At 36.5% G+C, this 26,430-nt stretch overlaps 1 protein-coding gene across 13 annotated transcripts in view; it reads right to left on the bottom strand.

Moving 5' to 3' along the window:
• The window catches only part of LOC116594363 (ankyrin repeat domain-containing protein 26-like), a 636,289-nt gene that overhangs the window by 467,521 nt on the left and 142,338 nt on the right, over window positions 1-26,430 (bottom strand). For 4 of the 13 annotated variants that reach the window (XM_032349687.1, XM_032349685.1, XM_032349688.1 and 1 more), the window contains 2 exons: window positions 18,464-18,733; window positions 17,414-17,635 (listed from right to left, as the gene is read on the bottom strand). The exons of 7 other annotated variants lie outside the window; for them this stretch is intronic. In XM_032349687.1, coding sequence (XP_032205578.1) covers window positions 17,414-17,635; window positions 18,464-18,733 — 492 coding nt within the window. Of the gene's footprint in view, window positions 1-1,797; window positions 2,681-3,762; window positions 3,809-15,947; window positions 16,177-17,413; window positions 17,636-18,463; window positions 18,734-26,430 lie in introns of those variants that run through there. 2 more of the 13 variants (XM_032349690.1, XM_032349693.1) reach the window with 1 other exon arrangement.

The following is a 26,430-nucleotide window of genomic DNA, read 5'->3' as shown; positions in this document are numbered from 1 at the left end:
AGCATATCAATAGTAGGAATATATGAAACAAATGAATGAAATCACAACGAAATGAATGAAATTCAGTTTCCCTGAGAAATGCAAGGTTGGTTTAACATGAGCACATAATGTAATTCAACACACTGACAAATTTAAAAAATTATCTCAATATATGCAAAAGAAACATTCATTCAACATTCATCCATGATAAAACTTAGAAAACTAGTAGTATAAGGGATCTGTTAATATAATTGTAAAATAAAGACCCTCGGTGACCCCATAATAAATGCTCTTTGGTGTTCTCACCTTTTATAATCCTTTTCCCTTAAGTGTAGCCAAGATCTGTGACTCGACTCTAGCCATAAGAACATGGCAACTGTAAAGAAATCTTGCAGATATAATTGTTAATTTTGAGTTAATCAAAAAGGGATTATTCTATGTAAACCTGATTGAAGCAGGTGAAATCCTTAAAAGACCACTGAGCCCTCTCTGCAGGGAAATTCTCATTACTGGCCTCACGAGTTAAAAAGCCATATTGGAGAGGTCTACCTGGCAAAGAACAAGGAACAGCCTTGCTACAGACTGAATATTTCTGTCCCCCCAGCTCCCAAATTAGTGTGTTAAATCTTAGTGTTCAATGTAATTGTATTTAGAGGTGGAGACTTTGGGAAATGATTACTCGTGAAGGTGGAACCCTCATGAATGGGATTAGTGCACTCATAAAGGAGTCCTGAGAGAGCTCCCTCGGCCCTGTGCAGTACGAAGAAACAGGAGGAAGACCACCATCCATGAACCAGGAAACAGGCCCTCACTGGACACTGAATCTGCTACTGCCTTGAATTTGGACTTCCCAGCCTCCAGAACTGTGAGAAACAATGTAATAAGATAGTTTAGCAAGATAGGTGAATCTAAGCTCAATATGCAAAATAATTTTATTTCTATAACCTAGCAACAGGAAATGAAATTGACTTTTTAAAATAATATTTATAATAGGATCAAAAGTATCAAATAACTGGGAATAAATCTAAAAAATATCTGCAAGATCCTTATAGGAAATTTTTTAAACATTGAGAGTTAATCAATTAAAATAGTATTTGGAAAACTCAGTATTATTAGAGAGAAAACACAAGCAGGGGGAGCAGCATGCAGAGGGAGAAGCAAGCTTCCCAGTGAGCTCGGAGCTCAATGCAAGACTCAATCTCAGAACCCTGGGATCATGACCTGAACCACCCAGGCATCCCTGATCTCAATTTTATCTTAAGGAAACATAAGAAAAACCTGTACTGAAAGACATTCTACATTATTGGCATTAACTCTTCAAAAAGTTAAACGTCATGAAAATCCGGGAAAGACTGACTAAGGAACTGTTCAAAACTGAAAGAGACTAAGAGACACAACCTCAGAATTAAATACATGGCTCTGAACAGGACCTTCCTTGCTGTAAAGGATATTACAGACAAGTGACAAAACTTAAAAAGAGCATGAGAATTAAATTATTAAATGATAGAACGTATAGAGTGCTTAGGTGGCTCAGTTGATTAAGCAAATTCCTTGGGCTCACGTCATGATCCCAGGGTCCTGGGATGGTGTTCTGTATCAGTCTCTGTTTTCAGCAGGGAACTCGCTTCTCCATCTCCCTTTGCCTGCCACTCTGCCTACTTGTGCTCTGTCTCTCTCTCTCTCTGTCAAATAAATAAATAAAATCTTAAAAAGAATGTATAGTTAACACAGTTTCAATGGGTGCAGCTATATGCAGATTTTTTCAATAAATACATGACAGTACTGTCAGTGTATTTTCTCTTATGATTTTAATAACACTTTCTTTTCTAGCTTACTTTATTATAAAAATATAATATGGAATACATATAACAAACAAAACACAGGCTAATTAACTGTTTTTGTAAAAGTTAGTTTTCTGGTCAATAGCAGATTAGTACTCAAGTGCCTGGGGAGTCAAAAGTTATTCACATATTTCTGACTGCAAATGGTCAGTGCCCTTAACCCCTGCAATTATTCAAGGGTCAACTTTATTAGAATTAACTGTCTGATTGTCAAGGTTGTACAGTAGTTATGTGGAATGTACTGACTTGTAGGATATAAATGCTATGGGAATAAGGCATAATTTAACAATTGCCTTGAAAATGGTTCTGGGGTAAAAGTTCTTTTTTTTTTCCTTCTAATTTTAAGACTGCCTTAAAATTAATTTCTTCTAAATCTTCAGGTTCATATGTAGTAATAAAAATTTGAAAATACCAAAAAGTTATCAATTAACATGACTGAAGTATTCATGAAAACTTGGTTGGTTGGGTGCTGTTTAGAAAGATGGTATTTGGGCAGCCTGAAGCATGTAAAACCCAATAATACTGATTTCCATATAAAAAAACTGCTTAAAAGTTAATTAGCTACCAAGAAACATAGCTTAAAATATTATATAAACTTTCATTAAACACATGATCCAAAAATATTTTCCTTTAAGAAAGATTTTTGCATATCATCCATTTAATAGGAAACTATTAAATGTTGTATAAACATCCAGAAAATAAATTTCTACTATTTATCTTTCAGATGGTATACTTTTTCTTCAGAAACTGTGAGTACTCTCTGTATGATTTCAGTACATCGTCACAATTTATATGTCTTTCAAAAGTAGATTCTAAAGCAGTGGCCCCACCAGATGAGCCTGATTCAAATTCAGCAGCAACTGAAAAGAAAAAGAAATATAGTCTTTATCTAAAATACTTCATTCTTAACTAAAAGTTAGTAAAAAAACAAAGTTGAAGCCTTATGAGTGTTATGAAGAATGAAAAACATCTAATACAACTACAATATAAAACACAAGGTTACTATTAAATATATTTTGCTCACGGTTGCCCACTGAGGTAATTGCTATTGTGGATAAATATCAGAGCTTCTGTTTTTCTCATTACAAGATGATAACAGAGCCCACCCGTGAACAATCATGTACAACAGACTGAAAAATCAAACAGGCAATTTTCAGAGTTGAACATAGGAACACACAGAAGGAAAATCCTAGTTTTCTATGAATATTGTCTGCTTTTTGGTGGAGGGGATATGTAAGCTGATATCTGAAGGGCAGGGAAGAAGCATGCCAGGTGGAGGGAAGATGCATATACAAAGAACATACACAGAGAGTGAGGAAGAACACTTGTGGAATTGCAAATAGTCAATGCTGAAGAGGTGCAAGAGCAAAGCAGCAGAGTAGGGTAAATGTTAGCGATAGAGAAGGGTGAAAAATCTGGCAAGAACCAAACTGATTTGGGTGTTTTTATTCCGTTTATGGGGCTTGGAATTTTACCCAATGGCAAAAGGTAAATCAATGACAAAATCAACGACTGGAGGTTTAAATGTCACCTGTCAAGTGACAGCTATTTGAACTATAATTGCTTAACTAAGTATCACCTAAGACAAGACTGCTTTTTTTTTTAAATTTTGGTTTTATATCATTAGCAGAAACAAGGATTTAAGAAAGCCTGCATATTCAGGTTGACAGTTCCAGAGGGATGGCAGAAGTGAAGGAAGATTACAGCTTGAAATAACAGATAAATAGACATTTGGAGATTTTCTTTTAAGTCTGAAAAACGATGACTAAATGAGGAATAAGTATGTTCCTCATTATGTTTATGTTTTACATTTTTATTAGATATATATTTAAAAAATTAATATAGTACCTATTATCCAAACAATAGAAAGCAATGCCATTTACCATTCATAGTTTATTTCAGAAATCAATCACCATCTTAATTTGGAAATTTGGCAACATACCTTCTTCTAGTTCTCTAGTTATATTTTTTTCCAACTCCTGCTGCATCTGAAATAAGTCAAATATTTATAATGTTCAAGTTAAACAAGACACATAATTGTAAGAATTATATATAGCTTATGAAATGTGAACTTAAAATATCACTATTAGAGACTCAAACTAAGTTAGGGATTGCTTAAATAGAAAGATAATCACATAAATAAAATAAATCCCTACTTATTTTAATCTTAGGTAACAGAAGAAAGAGATGTAACACTATTTAGATAAATCTGATAAAAAGTACAATTAATATTGGTCTATTAAATATACATAATTTCTGGAAAAAGAGGAATATGGCAGAGGCATAGGGGGCCATAGCTTTGTCCAGTCCCTGGAATTCAGCTAGATAGCTTTCAAATCATTCTGAACACCTGTGAACTCAACCTGAGATCTGAAAAAAGAACTGTTCTAATTCTACAAATAGAAGAGTGACCACATTCTGCAAGGTAGGAGGTGTGGAGTGGAGAAATGAATCCAAGGTGATACATGGGAAGATAAACTGTTGGGGGGGGGATGCATAAACTGCCTATCAGAAAGTGATACAGCGGGCGCCTGGGTGGCTCAGTGGGTTAAGCCGCTGCCTTCGGCCCAGGTCATGATCTCAGAGTCCTGGGATCGAGTCCCGCATTGGGCTCTCTGCTCAGCGGAGAGCCTGCTTCCCTCTCTCTCTCTGCCTGCCTCTCCATCTACTTGTGATTTCTCTCTGTCAAATAAATAAATAAAATCTTTAAAAAAAAAAAAAAAAAAAAAAATAAAGTGATACAGCAGTGGTGTGCAAACAGGAACTTTTGTAAGTCTAATCCGGTGAGGGACATCCCTGCTTGAAAAGCACTCAGGTGGAGAAGTGGGGTAGAATCCTAGGTAGAACTGCCTGATCTCAGGATCCCCAGCGTCACACAGAATGGGGTGCCTGAGTATGGGAGAGTTCCCAGGAGTTTCAGCAGGGAAGCCAGCTGCAATCAAAGAGCAGAGGAGGGGGCTTTCAGCTCAGTTGCCATTAATCACAAACCCCAACCCGTTGGGTAACCGCTCTCATAGCAGGGACCAAACATGCAGAAAAACCAGGGCAAGACCTCCTTCCTCCCCCTGGAGGAGTGGCATGAATGCAGCCACAGATGACTGCAGAGTTTAGAAACTCCAAAGGGGGTTGCATGGCTGAGATAAAAATGCTCAAAGGCTGGGTGTACACAGAGTGCATACAGAAACCAGGGAGACGAGAGTGATTGACAGCTCCTCTGTGAGGGCACACTGAAGAGTGGAGGATGCCTGCTTTCAGCTCTAGGGCTAGACACTGGGAGGCTCACGTTTTCATTCTAATCCTCTCAAGCAGTGTGGAAAACCTTCAGGGAACGAAAGCCACAAAGAGGAATCTGGAGGCCCTAACTTAGCCTGGACCCCTGGCAAGGGCAGTGCAATACCATCAGGGCAAAGACCTCTGAGAATCAGCGCAACAGGCCCTTACCCCGGAAAATCAGCAAGAACTTCCTGCTAAGATCAAGTTTAAGCAATCACAGACAACTGCAAAACTCTAGTGCTGGGGGAAAATACTATACAGAACTCATGGCTCCTTAAACTTTCAAGTTTAATTTTCTTTTTCTTTTCCATTTCAACCAATTTCTCATTTTATCAACTCGGGTTTTTAAACTTTTTTAATTTTAATTTTTATAGTTACATTCTATCCTTTCATAGTGTTTAACTTTATTTTTGCATATATATATTTTTTTCTTTCTTTACAATTTTGGGATGTAGTTTCCTCTAAAAAACAGACCGAAATATACCCAGAATCTAGTGTATTGCTCTGTTCTCATCATCTGATTATATTCTCACTTTTTAAATTTTTATTTTATTTATTTATTTATTTTGGTTTATAGAGATTATAGAGATTTGGTTTATAGAGATTATATTTCTCTGGGGTTGTTGTTGTTATTTTAGTATTTTGTTCTCTCATTTTCTATTCTTCTCTAGACGGAATGACTAGATGGAAAAACTCACCTGAAATAAGAGAACAGGAGGTACTACTGACTGTCAGTGACCTAATCAGTATGGATATAACTAAGTTGGCAGAATTAAAGTTTAGTATAACAAGTATAAAAATACTAGCTGGGCTTGAACAAAGCACAAAGGACACTGGAGAATCCCTTTCTGGAGAAATAATAGAATAAAAATATTACCAAGTTGAAATCAAAAGGTTATTAAGGGGATGCAATAAAAAAATGGAGGCTCTACTTCTGGAAACAGTATGGAGGTTCTCCAAGAAGTTAAAAATATGACCCAGTAACTGTACTACAAGGTATTTTCCCCAAAGATGCAAACATACTGATCTGAAGGGGCACCTGGACACCAATGTTTATAGAAGCAATCTCCACAATAGACTAACTGTGGAAACAGCCCAAATGTCCATCAACAGATGAATGGATAAAGAAGATGTGGTGTATTACAAATGGAATATTACAAAGCCATCAAAAAGGATGAACTCTTAACAATTTACATTGATGTGGATGGAAACGGAGGGTACTATACTGAGAGAAATAAGTCAATCACAGAAAGGCAATTATCATATTGTTTCATAAATATGGGGAATATAAGAAAAAGTGCATAGAATCATAGGGGAAGGGAGGGAAAACTAAATGGAAGAAATCAAAGAGGGAGACAAATCATGAGAGACTCTTAACTATTGGAAACAGACGTTTGCTGAAGGGGAGGTGGGATGGGGGTGGGGTAATTGGGTGATGGGCATGAAGGAGGGCATGTGATGTGTAGAGCACTGGGTATGGTTAACTGAACACTATGTCTGAAACTGATATATCATATATCAGCTAATTGAATAGAAATTCTAAAAAATTCATCACATACATAATGGGTAATGGAGAAATAAAACCCTACTTATCTTTTACAGACTTACTGAGCTATAATTAACTATTAAATATTAACTATTTCAAATTTTCAAAATTGGAGGCTCTAACTGCTAGGATAAATGACACAGAAAGGAGAAGTATGACAAAGAAGACAAAATGATGGAGAATAAAGAAGTTGAGAGAAAAAGAGAGATAAAAAATTACTGGATCAGTAATTCAAGGGGAGGGGGGAATTCAAGAGATAAGTGATACCATAAAGCAAAACAATATTAGAATAACTGGAATCCCAGAAGAGGAGGAAAGGGGGTGTGGAAGAAAGTATATCTGAGAAATTACAGCAGAGAACCTCCATAATCTGGGGAAGAAAAAAGTCATTCAAATCCAGGAAGCACAGAGAACCCCCTTCAATTTCAATAAGAATAGGCCAACAGCTTGATATATAGTAGTGAAGCTTGCAAATTTCAGAGACAAAAAGAAAATCCAGAAAGCAGCTCAGGACATGCCAGAAAGGACTGGCATGGTATAGTCAGGGTGCTAAACCAGAAAAATATGCAGCCAAGTATACGTTACCAGCAAGGCTGTCATTCAAAATAGGAGAGATAAAGAGTTCCCAGGACAAACAGAAACTAAAAAATTAGTGACCACCACACCAGCCCTGCAAGAAATACTAAAGGGAATCCTGCAAGCAAAGAGAGAGCCCCAAAGTGTCATAGACCAGAAAGGAATAGAGACAATATACAGAAACAATGACATTACAGGTAATACAATGGCACTCAATTCATATCTTTCGATAGTTAGCCTGAAAGTAAATGGGCCACATTCCCCAATCAAAAGACACAAGGTATCAGATTGGATAAAAAAAAAGCAAGACCCATCAATATGGTGTCTGCAAGAGACTCATTTTAGACCCAATAACACCTCCAGATTGAAAGTGAGGGGGTGGAAAACCATTTACTGTGCTAATGGACATCAAAAGAAAGCTGGGGTGGCAATCCTTTTATCAAATTAGACTTTAAGCCAAAGGCCGTCATAAGAGATGTGGAAGGACGCTATCATAATTAAAGGGTCTCTCCAAAAAGAAGATCTAACAATTGTCAAGATTTATGCCCCTAACATGGGAGCAGCCAATTACATAAGCCAACTAATAACAAAATTAAAGAAACACATCGAGCATGATACAATAAATAGTAGGGGACTTTTACACCTCACTCACTGCAATGGACAGGTCATCTAAGCAGATCAACAAGGACACAAGGGCTTTGAATGACACACTGGACCAGATGGACTTCACAGATATATTCAGAGCATTCCATCTTAAAGCCACAGAATACACATTCTTCTCCAGTGCACATGGAGCTTTCTCCAAAAGAGATCACATACTGGGTCACAAATCAGGTCTCAACCAGTACCAAAAGTCTATGATCATTCCCTGCATATTTCCAGACCACAGTTCCTTGAAACTTGAACTCAATCACAAGAGGAAATTTGGGAAAAACTAAAAAACATGGACGCTAAAGAGCAACCTATTAAAGAATGCAAGGGTCAACCAGGAAATTAACAAACAAGTAAAAGAATTCATGGAAACAAAGGAAAATGAATACACAACTGCTCAAAATCTTTGGGATGCAGCCAAGGCAGTCCTGAAGAGGGAAGTATAGAGCGATATAAGCCTTTCTCAAGACATAAGAAAGGTCCTAAATACACAACCTAACCTTCCACCTACAGGAGCTGGAGAAACAACAGCAAAGAAAGCCTAAATCCAGCAGGAGAAGAGAATTAATAATGACCAGACCAGAAATCAAGGAAATAGAAACCAAAAGTACAGGAGAATATAGCAACAAAACTAGGAGCTGGCTCTTTGAAAGAAGTAATAAGATCAATAAACCCCTGACCAGACTTTGCAAAAAGAAAAGAGAAAGGACTGAAATTAATAAAATCATGAATGAAAGAAGAGAGATCACAACCAACACCAAGGAAACACAAACAATTTTAATAACATATAATGAACAACTATTTGCCAACAAATTAGGCAATCTGGAAGAAATGGTAAGAGAAAAACCTGAACAGACCCATAATCAGCAAGGAAACGGAAGCAGTCATCAAAAATCTCCCAACAAACAAAACTCCAGGGCCAGATGGCTTCCCTGGACAGTTCAACTGAACATTTAAAGAGGAATTAATACCTATTCTTCTGAAGCTGTCTCAAAAATAAAAAAGGATGGAAAACTTCCAAAGTTTTTCTATGAGGCCAGCATTACCTTGATCCCAAAACCAGACAAAGACCCCAACAAAAAGGAGAATTACAGACCAATATTGCTGATGAACATGGATGCAAAAATTCTCACCAAGATACTAGCCAACAGGATCCAACAATACATTGAAAGGATTATTCACCGTGACCAAGTAAGATTTATTCCTGGTCTGCAAGGGTGGTTCAACATCTGCAAATCAATCAGTTGACACAATACATTAATAAAAGAAAGGACAAGAACCATATGATACTCTCAATAGATGCAGAAAAACCACTTGACAAAGTACAGCATCCCTTCTTGATTAAAACTCTTCATGGTACAGGGATAGAGGGAACATACCTCAATATCATAAAAGCCATCTACAAAAAGCCCACAGTGAGTATCATTTTCAATGGGGAAAAACTGGAAGCTTTACCCCAAAGGTCAGGAACACGGCAGGGATGGCCACTCTCACCACTGTTGTTCAACTAGTACTGGAAGTCCTAGCCTCAGCAGGCAACAAAAAGAAATAAAGGCATCTGAATCAGCAAGAAGTCAAACTCTCTCCTCGCAGATGATGTGATACTCTACGTGGAAAACTCAAAAGACTCCATCCAAAAATTATTAGAAGTTCTACAGGAATTCAGCAAAGTGGCAGGATATAAAATCAATGCACAGAAATCAGTTGCATTTCTATACACCGACAATGAGATAGAAGAAAGAGAAATTAAGGAGTCAAACCCACTTACAATTGCACCAAAAACCATTAAGATACCTAGGAATAAACCCAAACAAAGAGGCAAGGGATTGGTACTCTGAAAACTATAGAACACTCATGAGAGAAACTGCAGAAGACCCAAAGAAATGGCAAAAACCCTCCATGCTCAGAGATTGGAAGAACAAATACTGTTAAAATATCTATGCTTCCCAGAGCAATCTATACATTCAACGCAATCCCAATCAAAATATCATCAACATTTTTTCAGAGCTGGTACAAATATTCCTAAAATTTGTATGGAACCAGAAAAGATCCCAAATGGCCAAAGGAATGTTGAAAAAGAAAACCAAAGCTGGTGGCATCACAATTCCAGACTTCAAGCTCTATGACAAAGCTGTTATCACCAAGACAGTATTGTATTGCCACAAAAACACACACATAGATCAATGGAACAGAATAAAGAGCCCAGAAATGGACCCTCAACTCTATGGTCAACTAATCTGTGGCAAAGCAGAAAAGAATGTCCAATGGAACAAAAGACAGTCATTCCAACAAATGGTGTTGGGAAAACTGGACAGCCACAAGCAGAAGAATGAAACTGGACCATCTTGTTACACCACACATAAAAATAAGATTCAAAATGGATGTAAGACTTAAATGTGAGACAGGAACCCATCAAAATCCTAGAAGAGAACACAGGTTGTATTCTCTCTGGCTTTGGCCAAAGCAACTTCTTGCTAGACACGTCTCCAAAGGCAAGAGAAACAAAGACTTCATCAAGATAAAAAGGTCTTGCATAGCAAAGGAAACAACTGACAACACTAAAAGATGACCTACAGAATGGAAAATGGTATTTGTAATTGACATATCAGATAAGGGGCTAGTATCCAAAATCTATAAAGACTTATCAAACTCAATACCAAAGAACAATCCAGTCAAGAAATGGGTAGAAGAAATGAACAGACATTTCTCAAAGAAGACACACAAATGGGCAACAGATATGAAAAAATGCTCAGCATCACTTGGCATCAGGGAAATAAATATAAATCAAAAGCACAATGAGATATCACCTCACACCTGTCAGAATGGCTAAAATGAACAAGTCAGGAAACAACAGATGTTGTCAGGCATGCAGAGAAAGCAGAAGCCTCTTACACTGTTGGTGGGAATGTAAACTGGTGCAGGCACTCTGGAAAACAGTATGGTGGTTCCTCAAAGAGCTGAAAATAGAGTTACCCAATGACCCAGAAATTGCACTACTATGGATTTACCCCAAAGATATAAATATATTGATCCAAAGAGGCATCTGCACTCCAATGTTTATATCAGCAATTTTATTGATTTATTTATTTGAGACAGAATGAGAGATAGAGAGCACGAGTGGGAGAAGAGGCAGAGGGGGAGGAAACAGCAGATTCCCCACTTAGCAGACAACCTGCAGTGGGGCTCTATCCCAGGACCGAGGAATCATGAGCTAAGCTGAAGGCAGTCACTTAACCAACTAAGCCACCCAGGCACCCCTCGGTACCCTACATTAGACCCCATTTTGGGCATTCAATGAGAGGGTACCTTTTATAAGAAAGCTCTAAGTAAGAAAATTCTAGATGAGAATACTTGTAATATACAGCTGACCCTTGACCAACATGGGTTTGAAGGGTGCATGGACTTACACATGGACTTTTTTTGATACAGTATTTTAGTGTATTTTCTCATGTTTTTCTCAATAACATTTTTTCTATAGCTTTATTATGAGAATATAGTATATAATACATGTAATGTAAAAAAAAAAACTGTGTTAATAAATATTTATGTTATCAGTAAGGCTTCCAGTCACTAGTAGGCTATTAGTAGTTTAGTTTTTTAGATACCATGCAGAAGTGAAATCATATGGTATATGCCTTTCTCTGCATTATTTCACTTAGCAAAATACTAGGTCTACCAATGTTGTCACAAATGGCAAGATCCCATTCTTTTTTATAGCTGAATAAATATTTCATTGTATATGTACCACACATCTTCTTTATCTGTTCATCTATTGATGGACACTGAGGTTGCTTCCATACTTTGGTTGTTGTAAATAATGTTTCAAAAAACAAGGGGGTGCACATAACTTTTCAAATTAGTGTTTTCATTTTCTTTGGGTAAATACCCAGTAGTGGAATTGCTGAATGGTACTGCATTTCTATTTTTAATTTTTTGAGGAATCATAACACTTTTTGACAATATCATTATATTTAGGCCTTATAAAATTAATAATATGACAACATTACTAGACAGCCTTGTAAAATTAATAACTCAATACCACTTGATGGGAGAAACTTTTATTGAAGCAATTTTATAAAGCATTAATAAATACTATGTAAAATATAAGACACTTTTTTATATGACATGACTTAAGGAATTACCAATGTGATGTTATTGTCTTTTCCCCAAAAGCTTTTCCTAAATATTTACTTCTGTGACCTTTATTTCCAAGTGAGAACTGTGTTTAGAAGGTGGAAATAGCTTGAAGTCCACTAATAAGGAGAACGCATTTGCAATTTTATTTATACTTTTCCATTTATCCAAAAAATAGGAGGATAAGAAAATTATACACAGAAAAGCAACATGCAATGTATCAGCAAATTTTAATTCAAAAAATTATTAACGAAGGATTTTCTCATAAATGTTAGTTTTCAAACTATGGCTCATAGAAATCTAAGGGTCTCCTGGGACACAGCAGGATTGAGGGACAAGGAAGTCTACAGGTGTAGTCTTATCTCGTCTTTAGCTAAACAGCTCTACTTGTCTCTGTTTTATATAATACAGTTTAATGCAAAAAAAAAAATAAAGATAAGTTCTATTCTTTGGAAAAAACAATTTTTCCCCAGAGGTATAAAAGTCACTAACTTAGTCAACATCCCTAATTTCACATAAGAGACAAAAAGGCCTCAGAGAGATTCTAGTTTGCCTGAGGTCAAAAAACCACCTAGTTGCAGGCCAGGAATGTGTTTTAGTTACTTCCTCATATTCAGGAAAAATACATGCATTTTTAACTAGAACTCAGAGAAAATGAATACATAAAACTTTGTCCTGTGGCCCAATAAAGTTAAGGCATTAGACAGAAAACAGCTTTCTAAACTATAAATTTTTACAGTCATGAACAAAAATAAAGGACGAGAAGTTATCTTAACTCCTATTAGTAACAGTCAATATGCTCAATTTATAAGCAAAATTTTTTTAACTTGAAGGGACAGGGAACTTGAAGGAGAAAATCTTTGGTTGAACCAAAGAACCTGAAACTGAGGAAATTCTTCCTTGAAAGAATTATTCATTTCCTTCAAATAAAACTTGGTTTATCAAAGTCAATGAACAAATGGTTACCTATGTTGTGAGTTATTTATCGCAAAATTTAAAACACTGAACAGATTTCTCTTTGCCATCTAGCCTTTCCATTAGTTCACATGTACAAAAGACAAGATTAACTTTAATTATAAATTAAATCCGCTCAGAAATTATAGGTAAACCTTCATTTCCATGTGAGAACATTTCTCTACCTTCTTCATGACAGGAAAAGAGATTTGTCTAATGGGTGAATTTGGGAAAAGACACTAAGCAGTGCCTACATGCTTCCAAATCTCTTCTTTGAAAAGCTATGCCTGCCCTAGTAACATGAATTGAGGTCTGCTTTCATCTTTGTGGGATGGGCATCAAACATCTCTTCCTTCCATTTACAACTGTGTGTGGAAGTGCCTAATTTGGAGTAAAGGAGTAAAGTATTAGGAAGTTGGCAGTGGCTACATACCTAAGCCACATCCTCCAATCTATTAGTATGTATTACAGTTACTAAGCTTATCTCCATCTGCCTGACTCCTGTGTTCTCAACTCAGAAAAAGAAGAGCAATGTCATCTGCCACCTACTCCACCACAGTTCCAACAAGAAAAATGATCAGACAATACTTAGAAACGGTTTCTTCTTCCTTGACTTTATACCTAACATTCATTGTTCAAAGTGACATACTTTAAAGAGGGAAAAAGTGGAAAACAATTTCAGAAATAAACACAGAAAGTCAGACAAAATGAGGAGATAGAGGAATATGTTCCAAATGAAAGAACAATACAGAACTTCAGAAAAATAGTTAAATGAAATAGAGATAAGTAATCTACCTGAATAAGAATTCAAAGTAATGGTCATAAAAATGCTCAGAAAACTTGGGAGAAGAATGGATGGATTCAGTGAGAACTTCAAGAAAGAGAAAATATAAAGAAGAACCAATCAGAGCTGAAAAATAAAACAACTGAAATGAAAAATACTCCAGAGGGATCAACAGCAGAATAAAAGCTGCAGATGAACAGATCAGTGATCTACAAGACAGGGTAGCAGAAATCATCCAAGCCAAAAAACAAAAAGATAAAAGAATTTGTAAAATGAGGACAGGTTAAGAGACCTCCTAGGATCGAGCCCCACACCACGCCCTGTGCTCAAGGAGTCTGCTTCTCCCTCTCTCTGTGGCCCTCCCCTCCCATCTGTGTTCTCTCTTGCTTGCTCTCAAAAATAGATTAAAAGAAAGAAAGAAAGAAAGACAGACAGACAAGGCCGTAACTAGAAATAATAAAATTATGAAAGAAAGAGTTTTATTGGTAAAAGCAAACATACAATAAAAGTAATAGATCAATCACTTTTATAAAGCCAGTATGAATGTTAAAAGACAAAAGTAGTAACAACAATTGTATCTACAGTAATTAGTTAACGGATACACAAAATAAAAAGGTGTAAACTAAGACATCAAATACATAAAACAAGGTGGGGTGGAAAAATGCAGTGTTTTTAAAATGTGTTTGAACTTAAGTAGCCATCAACTTAAAAAAGACTTCTATATATATGGGATGTTATATATGAACTTCACTGTGATCACAAAAATCTATAATATACAAAAAAGAAAAAGAAAGGTAACCAAGCATAACACTAAAGAAAGTCCTCAAATTAGGAGGGAAGAGAGCAAGACAATAAGGAAACCAAATGAAAGAACAAGATTGAGGCCTCATTAACCATGAGTCTATGCTACTTTTCTCTACATTAGTAAGAACATGAATATATCTTCAAAACCATAAACCTATGTACATTGATTGAAATGGATATTTTAATAACAATGATATACAATGGAAACTAGCTGCTACTTAAAGACTCCCTATTATTCCCATCTTAGTCATCAATCATTAAAGTGATGGCAAGGTAGATATATGTGAACTTCATTTTAAAAATTCCAATTGTGGGGCTCCTGCATGGCTCAGTCAGTTAAGGATCTGATCTTGACTTTAGTTCAGGTCATGATCTCAGGATCATTGAAACTGAGCCCTGCATCAGGCTCTGCACTGACTATGGAGCCTGCTTACCCTCTGTACCTCAACCCCCACCGCCAGCTTGCACACACACTCTCTCTCCCTCTCTCTCTCTTTAAAAAAAAATGCAGTATTTGCTTGATTTAGCCATTTAGAAAATGCTCTACAATTGCTCAGCAAGACATTTTGTAAAAATTGAAATAGAAGTGTTATAAGTTTTAAAAAATGCTCCAAGTAAGACAACAATTAAGGATGTACTCTCAGGTAAGAAAATGACAACAATTACAACTTAAAGGAAAAATTAATCTTTTTAGCATTACAAGTTTATTTAATTCATAAAAAGGATTTATCATGGATTCTTTTAAATAATAAATACCCATATGTGATTAAGTGTTTGGATTCTTATTGTTGACTTATACATAGGGGTGGGAAAAATGGGTAACAGCGAACTTTAAAATTGTTATGAACAATTGCCAACCAGGAAATTAGTCAAAGCATCTAAGTATAGATTTCATTCGTGAGCAATAATATTTACTTTCTAAAATCGAATTTAGATGTAGGTTTTCAAGAAATTTAAAATGTGTCCATTTTGGGGTGCCTGGGTAACTCAGTCAAGTATCTGACTCTTGTTTTTGGCTCAGGTTATGATCTTAGGGTTGTGAGACTGGGCCTCATGCAGGGTTCCACACTCAGCAGGAAGTCTGCTTGAGAATCTCACACTCTCTCCCCCACTTGTACACTCTCTCTCTAAAATAAATAAAATCTTGAAAAAATAATAAATATGTCAGTTTAGTTATAATTATTGAATAAAGGTAATAATAGGTATCTCTTGAAAGTAAGAGCTCCAGGAACAAAGAAAAAAAAATCAAAATTTATGTCTCATTTCTTTATCAGCAAAAATAATTATGACTTTTACTTAGTGTGTATTAGTTAGCTAAGCAACTCAGAATATTACCAAATTAAAAACAAAAATTATATCAGAAATCTGAAACCCAAGGAAAAAAAGGTAAGATAATATAACTAACCTTGGTCAAGAAAGTCCCGATGTCTTTACTTGAACGCCATGAGTTTGAGGTAGGAATCACCACGTTTTCTCTTAAAGTAACATTTCTATTGAATAGTGAACTATTATTAACATTTCTACCATAAGGCAGATCTAGGGATGGCCTCATATTAATAGTGTCAAGCAAAGTTTGCTTTTGCTGTTTCTCCACCAGAAGTTTGGTACTGGTCTCTGCCAGCCTCTCACTAGTCCTGTTAGGATTACAAAACACAATACTTAGTATTTCATTTCTCCCCAAATCAGTCCTAAATTACTTGCATTTTTTTAAGTCTCCATAATAGTAAACAAAATGTGCCATTAAATAGTGTTTTAACATGGTAAATGTGACAAAGCAGACCTACTATGTATAATTATAGGTTTAAAACTGTTCTAAAGAAGTCCATGTATCTCTAGGGTTCCTAACTAACAAGTAATTCAAATTAAGGAGGGAGAGAAATGGCTATCAGTGATGTTCATGGCCTAACACGTTATACCTGCTGCCTTCTGGAATGGTTGTACTTAAGATTCTTGGGGATGCCATGATACATACTTATATTTAGTAAACCAGTTTAGAGCTGCAAAAATAAACCATCCTGGGGGGTCTGGGTGGCTCAGTCAGTTAACCATCTGCCTTCAGCTCAGGTCAGGACCCCACAGTCCTGGAATTAAGACCCACACTGGGCTCCCTGCTCAGCGGGAAGCCTGCTTCTCCCTCACCCTCTGCCTGCTGCTCCCCTCTGCTTGTAATCACTTGGTCTCTCTCTCTCTGTCAAATAAATATGTAAAATATTTAAAGGAAAATAAAAATAAAAATAAAAATAAATCCCTCAAAGACATTTTACAAGCATTGGCTTTCACCACTCTTGTACACTTCAAACATTACCTCAGAGAAATTGAGCATTTGGCACTGAGGAATAATTTAGACGAACAATTGCTAGGGGAGAAGTAGATGGCAGAGTTGTGATCAGAAAGAACTGAAACAGCTCCAGAGGCAATTAAGTTATAACAGAGATGCCAGGGTACTGGAGGTAGAATCTGCCCTTTCCATCTTGACCTTTTGGGTTAAAGGTGAAGTCTTCCAAAAATGAACTAACATTAATAAATAAATATTAATAAACTCATTTCTATTTAGGGTAATTCTGACAATTTTTAATAATATGCTGTCTAAATTATAAACCTTCAAACAATTAGCTTAAAGTCTAGGAGATCAGATTAACTGAAAAAATTCAAGGGAAAAAAATAAAATCATCTAAAACCAAAAAATAGAGAGAGATGCAAATTGTCTTGGACTAACATTTCAAGAGTAAGTTCATTTACAAACATCATTTTTCAAAATTATACTATCTAGTTGGCTTTCACTTACTACTGATCTCATGAACGTGGCTCCATAAAAATTATGGTTTAGAGGCAAATTAATAAGCTAACTCTACTTCCTATGATTGTTTTAACTTACTTGTTCAGTTCATTTGTCAATGACGTTCGATGCATTACTTCTTCTAGGTAGAGGTGCTTGTATCTGTCCAATTCTGTTTTAGTAAGATCTTCTTGAGAACTTTTCATTTTGAGTAATTCAAATTCCAGCTCTTTAATTCTGAGTTCCATTTGACTTCTTAGTGAAGCATTATAATTTTCTCTTAACTGTGCCAAGCTTTCTTGAGATGCTACTTGTGTCTAAAGCAAATTAAAAGCATAGTTTCAAAATTGTTACAACCTGGGTAATTACTGTATATTTCTTTCTTTTAGTTTTGTGTTAACGATTCAGAGAGCAAATTTTAAAGTGGAAAAAAAAAGCTGAAATGTAAAATATTTATCATCAATGTGAAACTGAATCAAATGTGAATAATGTTCATTCTTATGTTAGAACTCATGCAACCTGATAATTCAAAGAATAATAAAATAAATTTTTTAAAAGTGAACAATACAACTTCAGAATAATCGAGGTACCTGGGGTGCCTGGCTGACTCAGTCATCTGAGTGCTTGACTCTTGGTTTCTGCTCAGATAGTGATCTCAGGGTACTGAGATAAAGCCCTGTATCCTACTCAGCATGAAATATGCCTGGAATTTTCTCTCTACCTGTCCATCCCCCACTCGTGCTTTCCAAATAAATAAAGAAGATATTTAATATAAAAAAAGGAATAATCCAAGTATGGTACCATTTCTTTTATGTAGGAATGCCCAGAATGGAGCCCAAACAATCAACTGATGGCACCACCCACGTACCCCATGGCAAAAATTTTTAAAGCACATTTTTTTCTTTTCCTCTCAATAGCCTTGTTTTATACTAACTGGTCTTAAAAAATAAAATGATTTTCCACTGAAAGATCAATTTAGTGTGAATAATGAACAAAACTGAAATTTTTAAAGGGAAGGAACAAATGCTTCCAGAAATTTACCAATTTGCTATAAAAAAAAGTAGAGGAAAACTCTGCACTGCATATAACCAAAATGTAATTTGCACTGAGATGAATGAAAGCATTTTATAGATGAATAAATTAACCTGTAAAAATAGATCGACTTCTTTTAATTTTTCTTCTATGTTCAATCTTGTCCTTTCTTCAAGCTCCCATTTATATTGTTCTATTTTACTGTACTCTACCATATTGACTTCCACACAACTTCTGAGGTTTACTACTTGTTGTTCCAACTTCTTTTTATTCTTCTCTAGTTTTTCACATTTCGTCTGTATTTCTTTCATAGATGATAATTCCAGAGTAAGAACCTGGTTTTTTGAAGACAGAGTTTCCAGTTTTGCTGTAAGATCATCAACCTGCATGAATAAAATAATACAGTTTGGAAGTAGAGTGAAAAGAGTCTAACACAAAACTAAGAGCCAAAATTTTTTTAAAAGATGTTAAATATCTGCACTAAACATGGGGCTTGAACTCACAACCCCAAAATCAGGAGTCACATACATTACTGACAGCTCCAGCAAGGTGCTCAGATTTTAAAATAAATTCATTTTCAACAAAATGTTATCTATATTGTAGATATAGTATATTAGAACATGGAACCTCAAAAAACTCAGAAAATCAAGAACAAAATTCAAACCACCAGGACTTGCTAAAATCGATCTCTGCTGTCACCCTCTTTGCCACACATTTGTATTTGATTTTTATACTTTTATTTTTCTATGATTGTTTCAGATTTTTCCTCCATAAAATAACTGTAAGTCACCTCTTAGTAGAAAGTCTCTTGACCTTTCCCTCATCTTAATACTCTGTATTTTTTTTAAAGATTTTATTTATTTATTTGAGAAGGAGAGGGAGCAAGAGTGCGAGAGCGCAAGAACAAGGAGTGGGAGATGCAGACTCCCCACTGATCAGGAAGCCAAGCATGGGGCTCAATCCCAGCATCCCAGGATCACGACCCAAGCCAAAGCCACCCAAGTGCCCTTGTACTCCATAATTTTTAAAGAAGTTTTAGGAATACCGTATTGACTTATGTAGGTCTGAGCCAATAAATGCTTACCAAAATAAAACTTTGAAAATAAGACTCTAATTAATGAATCTATAAATACTGATTCTATTGCCATCAGCCTTTTTCTGAATTACAAATGTTTTATGCTAATTTCAATTGCATTCTGAAGAGAAATGATTCACAAGGTTAAGAAATCACATCTCTCAGTAAAAAAATTTCGTAGGGAGAAAAAATTTAGTGAGATGATCCATATATTTTTGGGCCAAAAAAAAAAATTCCTTAACTCAACAATGTTACAATCCTTTGTTACTTCCCACAAAATAAGAGAATATACTAAGCAATGAAAACAACCAAAAAACTTGCTGGAGCTCAGTGATGCTGAGCTGGGAAGAACTCCTTTCCTTTAGATATGACTGGAAAGACAAGTGGATGTGGTGGTTTTATAAACTGACACTTCTCCCATGACAATCCCTCCGCTTCATATGTGCTGGCCTTAGTAACTGGTTCCTAGTGAACTAAATATAGCAGAGCTGCTGTGTGATTTTTAAGGTGAGGTTAGAAAATGTGATATAGCTTCCATCTGACTTTCTTCTTCTAGGAAACCTCACCCTTAGAATCCAGCTGTTGTGGGGAAGCCCAGGGTACCTAGTGAGTCTTCATGCAAATATTCCAGCTGAGACTGCCCTAGCTAGCATCCTAGCCAAAAGCCAGCCTCAACAGCCAAACGTGCACGAACAAGGTTTTAGGTGATTCTAGTTCCCAGCTTCCAGTCATCCCAGGTGATGCCAAATGAAGAAGAAATTAGTTGGCCTGACTCAGCCTTGTCCAAAGATTTGTGAACAAGGTAAATGCTGTTTTGAGCTGCTAGGTTTTGAGAGCAGTTTATTATACGGCAATAAATAACTGGCACAGATACTGATATTAAAATGGGGTGCTGCCATTAAGAAAGAAAACCAAAAAACTGAAACTAAACCTTCTTTGAACCAGGAGGTGGGTGGAACCTGAAAGAAGAGTAAGAGTGAGAAGTAGAGAAGAGTAAGAATGAACCAAAAGGGCTTCCAAGAGACTGTGAGTGGAAACCTGATGGCCCTTGAAGGGGCTTACAGCAAAGGCTTCTAGACAAGTGAAGAAAATGACACTAGAGGGAAAAGGAACTCGTGCCACAAACCACATGAAAGTAAATCTGGTAGGAGAGATAAGCTAAAGAAAGACTATTCAATATGAAAAAACCAGGACTTACTGGGTTCACCTATCTGTTCCTCATTTACAGCCTCTCCACATGCTGTATTGTCAAATAACGCTAAAATAAAGAAATGACTTCTGGGTTAAAAGCAAATCCAGGAAGACATGGCCTATGGATGAAGCCAAAACTATAAACCCTTTATTAAGACTTGAGAAGGACTTACGGTATGCCTCAAACTTCTTTAAGGATCTTAAGAGTGTGAGAATTTGAAAGGCATTGTCAAATGAGAGCTGCACAGGAAACCTGAGGTGAAAGCTTATTTCAAAAGACCCGGGAGAATGGCTTTTCTAATGGCATGAAATCCAATTGTATTCATGGAAAACTCAAAAAACTAAGAGAATTATAGTAGCAAAAACACTGTTTGCGAGCTTGGACTAAAAGAGACCAAGATAGTATGAACTAAAAATAGTCCTTTGAGTCTTAGAATTCCCACCAGGAGGAAGCAGGCTGAAAAAGCAGCTACAAACACGGGTCATTCCTTATGAAAAGGACAGAACCAAGAGCTCAAAAAGTAAAGCAAACAGCCATGGAGAAGCATTCCCATGGTTAGGCCTAAGTCCTCACTGAAGAACTGACAGCATGCTTCAGGGTGTGTTTCAAAACTGCTATGGACTAGTGTGCCTCCCATTTTCTTTCAATGGGAGAGTCCTTAGCAGGTTACCAGAGTGTTCCATTTTGAGTGGTAGAGAACTGTCTTCCTTAATTCCCAAGTGTTCAGATGGAGGGGACTTGCACTCAAGGGACTATACTTCAGGCACCTTATCCCTGCTGTACCTGATTAAGATGGTAAGATCTTGGACTCAAGCCCTAACCCAATGCCAGGAGAACTGAGATTTGTGGGGGGTATGGCGGGGAGGTGAGTGTATTTTTCATGTGGGAGGAATACAAAAAATTGTGGCCGGTGGGTAAATCATGCTGCTTTTAAAATGTGTCCATAGGTTTTTAAATATTCATTCCATTTTTTAAAAAAAGACCATGGGCCTACCTTTGTGACTTTCTCCTAACACAATATGGTGAATGTGATGCTCTGTGTATTCCAAGGCTAGGTTACAAAAGACAACAGAGCTTCCGCCTTGCTCTGCAGCTCAGGCAGCTTTCTTGGAATTGAGCCCCCCATCTTCAAAGTTCAGGCCACAAAGAGTCTAGGTGTGCCAGTATAAGTGTTTCAGCTGCCTGTCCCAGCTATAGTCCAGCACCAATAGCCAGCATCAACACCACCAGATGTGAGTGAACAAATCTTCAAACAGTTCCAGCCCCAAGCCTTTCAGCTGCCCCACCTGAAGCTAGGGGAAGAGAACAAGCTGTCCTAGCCACACTTTTCCTAACAGTAGATTTGTGAAGAAAATAAATGTTATTTATTTAAGCACTAAACTTTGGGGAGTTTGTTAAGAAAAAACAAAAAGATAAACAGAAAAATGGATGACAGAAAGAGTTAAAAAGACACATAATTTATATATTAGAAATTGGTCTCCATTAAAGTGGGAAGTAATAAATGTTATGATTATTTTTTTTATTTTAAAAATTTATTCATTTGGGAGAGATACAGAGAGACAGAGCACAAGCAGGCAGAGAGGCAGAGGAGAGGGAGAAGCAGACTCCCTGCTGAGCTGGGAGCCTGATATGGGACTCGATCCCAGGACCTGGAGATCATGACCTGAGTCACCCAGGTGCCCCTAAGATTAATTTAATAATGACAAACAGTGCTAATGAGAAGAAGCCCATAATTAGAAGCAAGATCTAATGAGATTTTCTTTCCATTTCCCCCCATTTAGGATGTCATTACCTGTGCATTTTTTTATATATGACCTTTATTATGTTGAAGTATGTTCCTTCTAAACCTACTTTGTTGAGGGTTTTTATCATGAATGGATGTTGCACTCTGTCAAATGCTTTTTTTTTTAAGATTTTATTTATCTATTTGACAGACAGAGATCACAAATAGGAAAAGAGGCAGGCAGAGAGAGAGAGGAAAAAGCAGGCTCCCCACCGAGCAGAGAGCCCAATGCGGGGCTAGATCCCAGGACGCCGGAATCACGACCTGTGCCGAAGGCAGAGGATTTAACCCACTGAGCCACCCAGGTGCCCCTCACATGCTTTTCCTACATCTTTTGAAATGATCAGATGATTCTCCTTTTATTAATTTGGTGTATCACAATGATTGATTTGCAGATATTAAAACACCCCCATAACCTAGGAATAAATCCCATTTGATCATGGTGATGATTTTTTTTAAGGTATTGTTGGATTCAGTTTGCAAGTATTTTATTGAGGATTTTTGCATCCATGTTCACCAAAGATACTGGCTTAGAGTTCTTTTTGTGGTGTCTTTGTTTCGTTTTGGTATCAGGTAATACTGGCCTCATAGCATGAATTTGGAGTTTTTCCTTCCTTTTCTGTTTTTTGGAATAGTTTAAGAATAGGTACTAACTCTTCCTTTAAATGCTCAGTAGAATTTGCCTCTGGTCCTAGACTTGTGTTTGTTCATAGTTTTTTGATTAATTATTCAATTTCTTTGCTGCTTATCAGTCTGTTCAAATTTTCTATTCTTGTTCAGTTTTGGTAATTTATATGTTTCTACGAATTTATCCATTTCTTCTACACTGTCGAAATTGTTGACATATAGTTGTTCATAATATTCTTTTATAATTGTCTGCATTTCTGTGGTGTTGGTTATTTCTCCTCTCTCATCTGTGATTTTATTTGGGTCCTTTTTCTCTTCTTTCTGGTAACTCTGGCTAAAGCCTTACTGGTTTTATTAATTTTTTCAAAGAACCAGCTCCTGGTTTCATTGATCTCTTCTATATTTATCTTTTTAAAGTTTCTATAGTGTTTATTTCTGCTCTGATTTTTAAAAAGATTTATTTGAGAGAGAGAGTGGGGAGAGGGTCAAATGGAGAGGGTGTGAGAGAATCCTCAAGTAGACTCCCCGCTGAGTACAGAGCGAGAAGCAGGGCTCAATCCCAGGACTCGGAGATCACGACCTGAGCTGAAATCAAGAGTCTGCTGCTTAACCAAATGAGCTACCAGGTACCCCTACTTCTGCTCTAATTTTTATTATCTCCTTCCTTCCACTGACTTTAGGCTTCATTTGTTGTTCTTTTTCTAGCTTCATTAGGTGAAGGATAGGTTGTTGTAGATTTTTCTTGTTTCTTGAGGTAGGCCTGTATTGCTACATACCTCCCTCTTAGAACCATTTTTACTGTGTCTCAAAAGTTTGGGCAATTGTGTTTTCATTTTCATTTGCTTCCATGTATTTTTAAATTTATTCTTTTATTTCCTCATTGGTCCATTCATTGTTTAGTAGACTGTTACTTAACCAACATGTATTTATGGTCTTTCAGATTGTTTCTTGTGGCTGAATTCTAATTTAATAGTACTGTGATTAGAAAAGGTGCATGGTATGACTTCAATCTTCTTGTATTGTATTGTATTGTCTTCTTGTATTATTAAGATCGGTTTTGTGGGTATTATGGAGGACACCTATTGCATGGAGCACTGGGTGTGGTGCATAAACAATGAATTTTAGAACACTTAAAAAAATTAAATTAAATTTTAAAAAAATAGAGACTTGTTTTATGGCCCAATATGTGATCTATTCTACATTCTGTTGTTTAAGGATGGAATATTTTTAATATATCTCTTTAGTCCATCTAGTCCAGTATAGAGCCACTGTTTCCTTGGCTTTCTGATCTGTCCATTGATATAAGTGGTATGTTAAAGTACCCAACTATTGATTATTTCTATTCCTTCCTAAAATATCCAAATTGTACATTGTCTTCATGGATACTTTTGCAATTAGGAATAAAAGCAATGAATTTCATTTAAAACATATATAATAAAAATAAAGCACCCTAGTATTATATTATTATCAATTAGTTCTTTTATGTTAGTCATTAATTAATTGTTTTATGAACTTGGGTGATCCCACGTTGGGTGCATAAATATTTACAATTGATAGCTCTTCTTCCAGTCAGATTGTCCTCTTTATTATGATATAGTGCCCTTGTCTCTTATAAAACTCTTTCTTTTAGACTCTATTTTGTCCAATATAAGTATTACTATTCTGGCTCTTTTGATATCCATTTGCATGATACATGTTTTTCCATCACCTGACTTTCAATCTGCAGGTGTCCTTATGACAAAAATAAAACTCTTGCTAGTGGCTTATAGATGGGTCTTGTTTTTTCTTCTTCTTCTTTTTAAATCATTTTTATTTTTATTTATTTTAATTTTATTTATTTATTTCTTCTTTTTAATTAATTTTTTAATTTTTTATAAACATATAGTGTATTTTTATCCCCAGGGGTACAGGTCTGTGAATTGCCAGGTTTACACATTTCACAGCACTCACCATAGCACATACCCTCTCCAATGTCCATAACCCCACCACCCTCTCCTGAGCCCCCTCCCCGCAGCAACCCTCAGTTGTTTTGTGAGATTAAGAGTCTCTTATGCTTTGTCTCCCTCCTGATCCTATCTTCTTTCATATATTCTTTTCCTACCTCCCAAACTCCCCACGTTGCATCTCCACTTCCTCATATTAGGGAGATCATAAGATAGTTGTCTTCAACTGACTTATTTCACTAAGCATAATACCCTCTAGCTCCATCCATGTCGTCACAAATGGCAAGATTTCATTTCTTTTGATGGCTGCATAATATTCCAATATATATATATCTTCTTCATCCATTCATCTGTTGATGGACATCTAGGTTCTTTCCATAGTTTGGCTATTGTGGACATTGCTGCTATAAACATTCGGGTGCACGTGCACCTTCGGATCACTACATTTGTGTCTTTAGGGTAAATATGCAGTAGTGCAATTGCTGGGTCATAGGGTAGCCCTATTATCAGCTTTTTGAGGAACCTCCATGCTATTTTCCAGAGTGGTTGCTCCAACTTTCAGTCCAACAGTGTAGGAGGGTTCCCCTTTCTCCACATCCTTGCCAGCATCTGTCATTTCCTGACTTGTTAATTTTAGCAATTTTGACTGGTGTGAGATGGTATGTCTTTGCGGTTTTGATTTGTATTTCCCTGACATTGAGTGATGTGGAGCACTTTTTCATGTGTCTGTTGGCCATCTGGATGTCCTCTTTGCAGAAACATCTGTTCATGTCCTCTGCCCATTTCTTGATTGGATTGTTCGTTCTTTGGGTGTTGAGTTTGCTGAGCCCTTTATAGATTTTGGATATAGGCCTTTATCTGATATGTCGTTTACAAATATTTTCTCCCATTCTATCAGTTGTTTTTTGGTTTTGTTAACTGTTTCCTTTGCTGTGCAAAAGCTTTTGATCTTGATGAAGTTCTAGTAGTTCATTTTTGCCCTTGCTTCCCTTGCCTTTGGCGATATTCCTAGGAAGAAGTTGCTGCGGCTGAGGTCGAAGAGGTTGCTGCCTGTGTTCTCCTCAAGGATTTTGATAGATTCCTTTTTCACACTGAGGTCCTTCATCCATTTTGAGTCTATGTTAGTCTGTGGTGCAAGGAAATGGTCCAGTTTCATTTTTCTATATGTGGCTGTCCAATTTTCCCAACACCATTTTTTGAAGAGGCTGTCTTTTTTCTATTGGACATTCCTTCCTGCTTTGTCGAAGACTAGTTGACCATAGAGTTGAGGGTCTATTTCTGGGCTCTCTATTCTGTTCCATTGATTATGTGTCTGTTTTTGTGATAGTACCACAGTGTCTTGATGATGACAGCTTGGTAATAGAGCTTGAAGTCTGGAAATGTGATGCCACCAACTTTAGCTTTCTTTTTCAATATTCCTTTGGCTATTCAAGGTCTTTTCTGGTTCCATATAAATTTTA

This window comes from Mustela erminea, chromosome 6 (assembly GCF_009829155.1).
Source record: "Mustela erminea isolate mMusErm1 chromosome 6, mMusErm1.Pri, whole genome shotgun sequence".
Lineage (NCBI taxonomy): Eukaryota > Metazoa > Chordata > Mammalia > Carnivora > Mustelidae > Mustela > Mustela erminea.
This window is presented reverse-complemented; position numbering and strand designations above follow the sequence as displayed.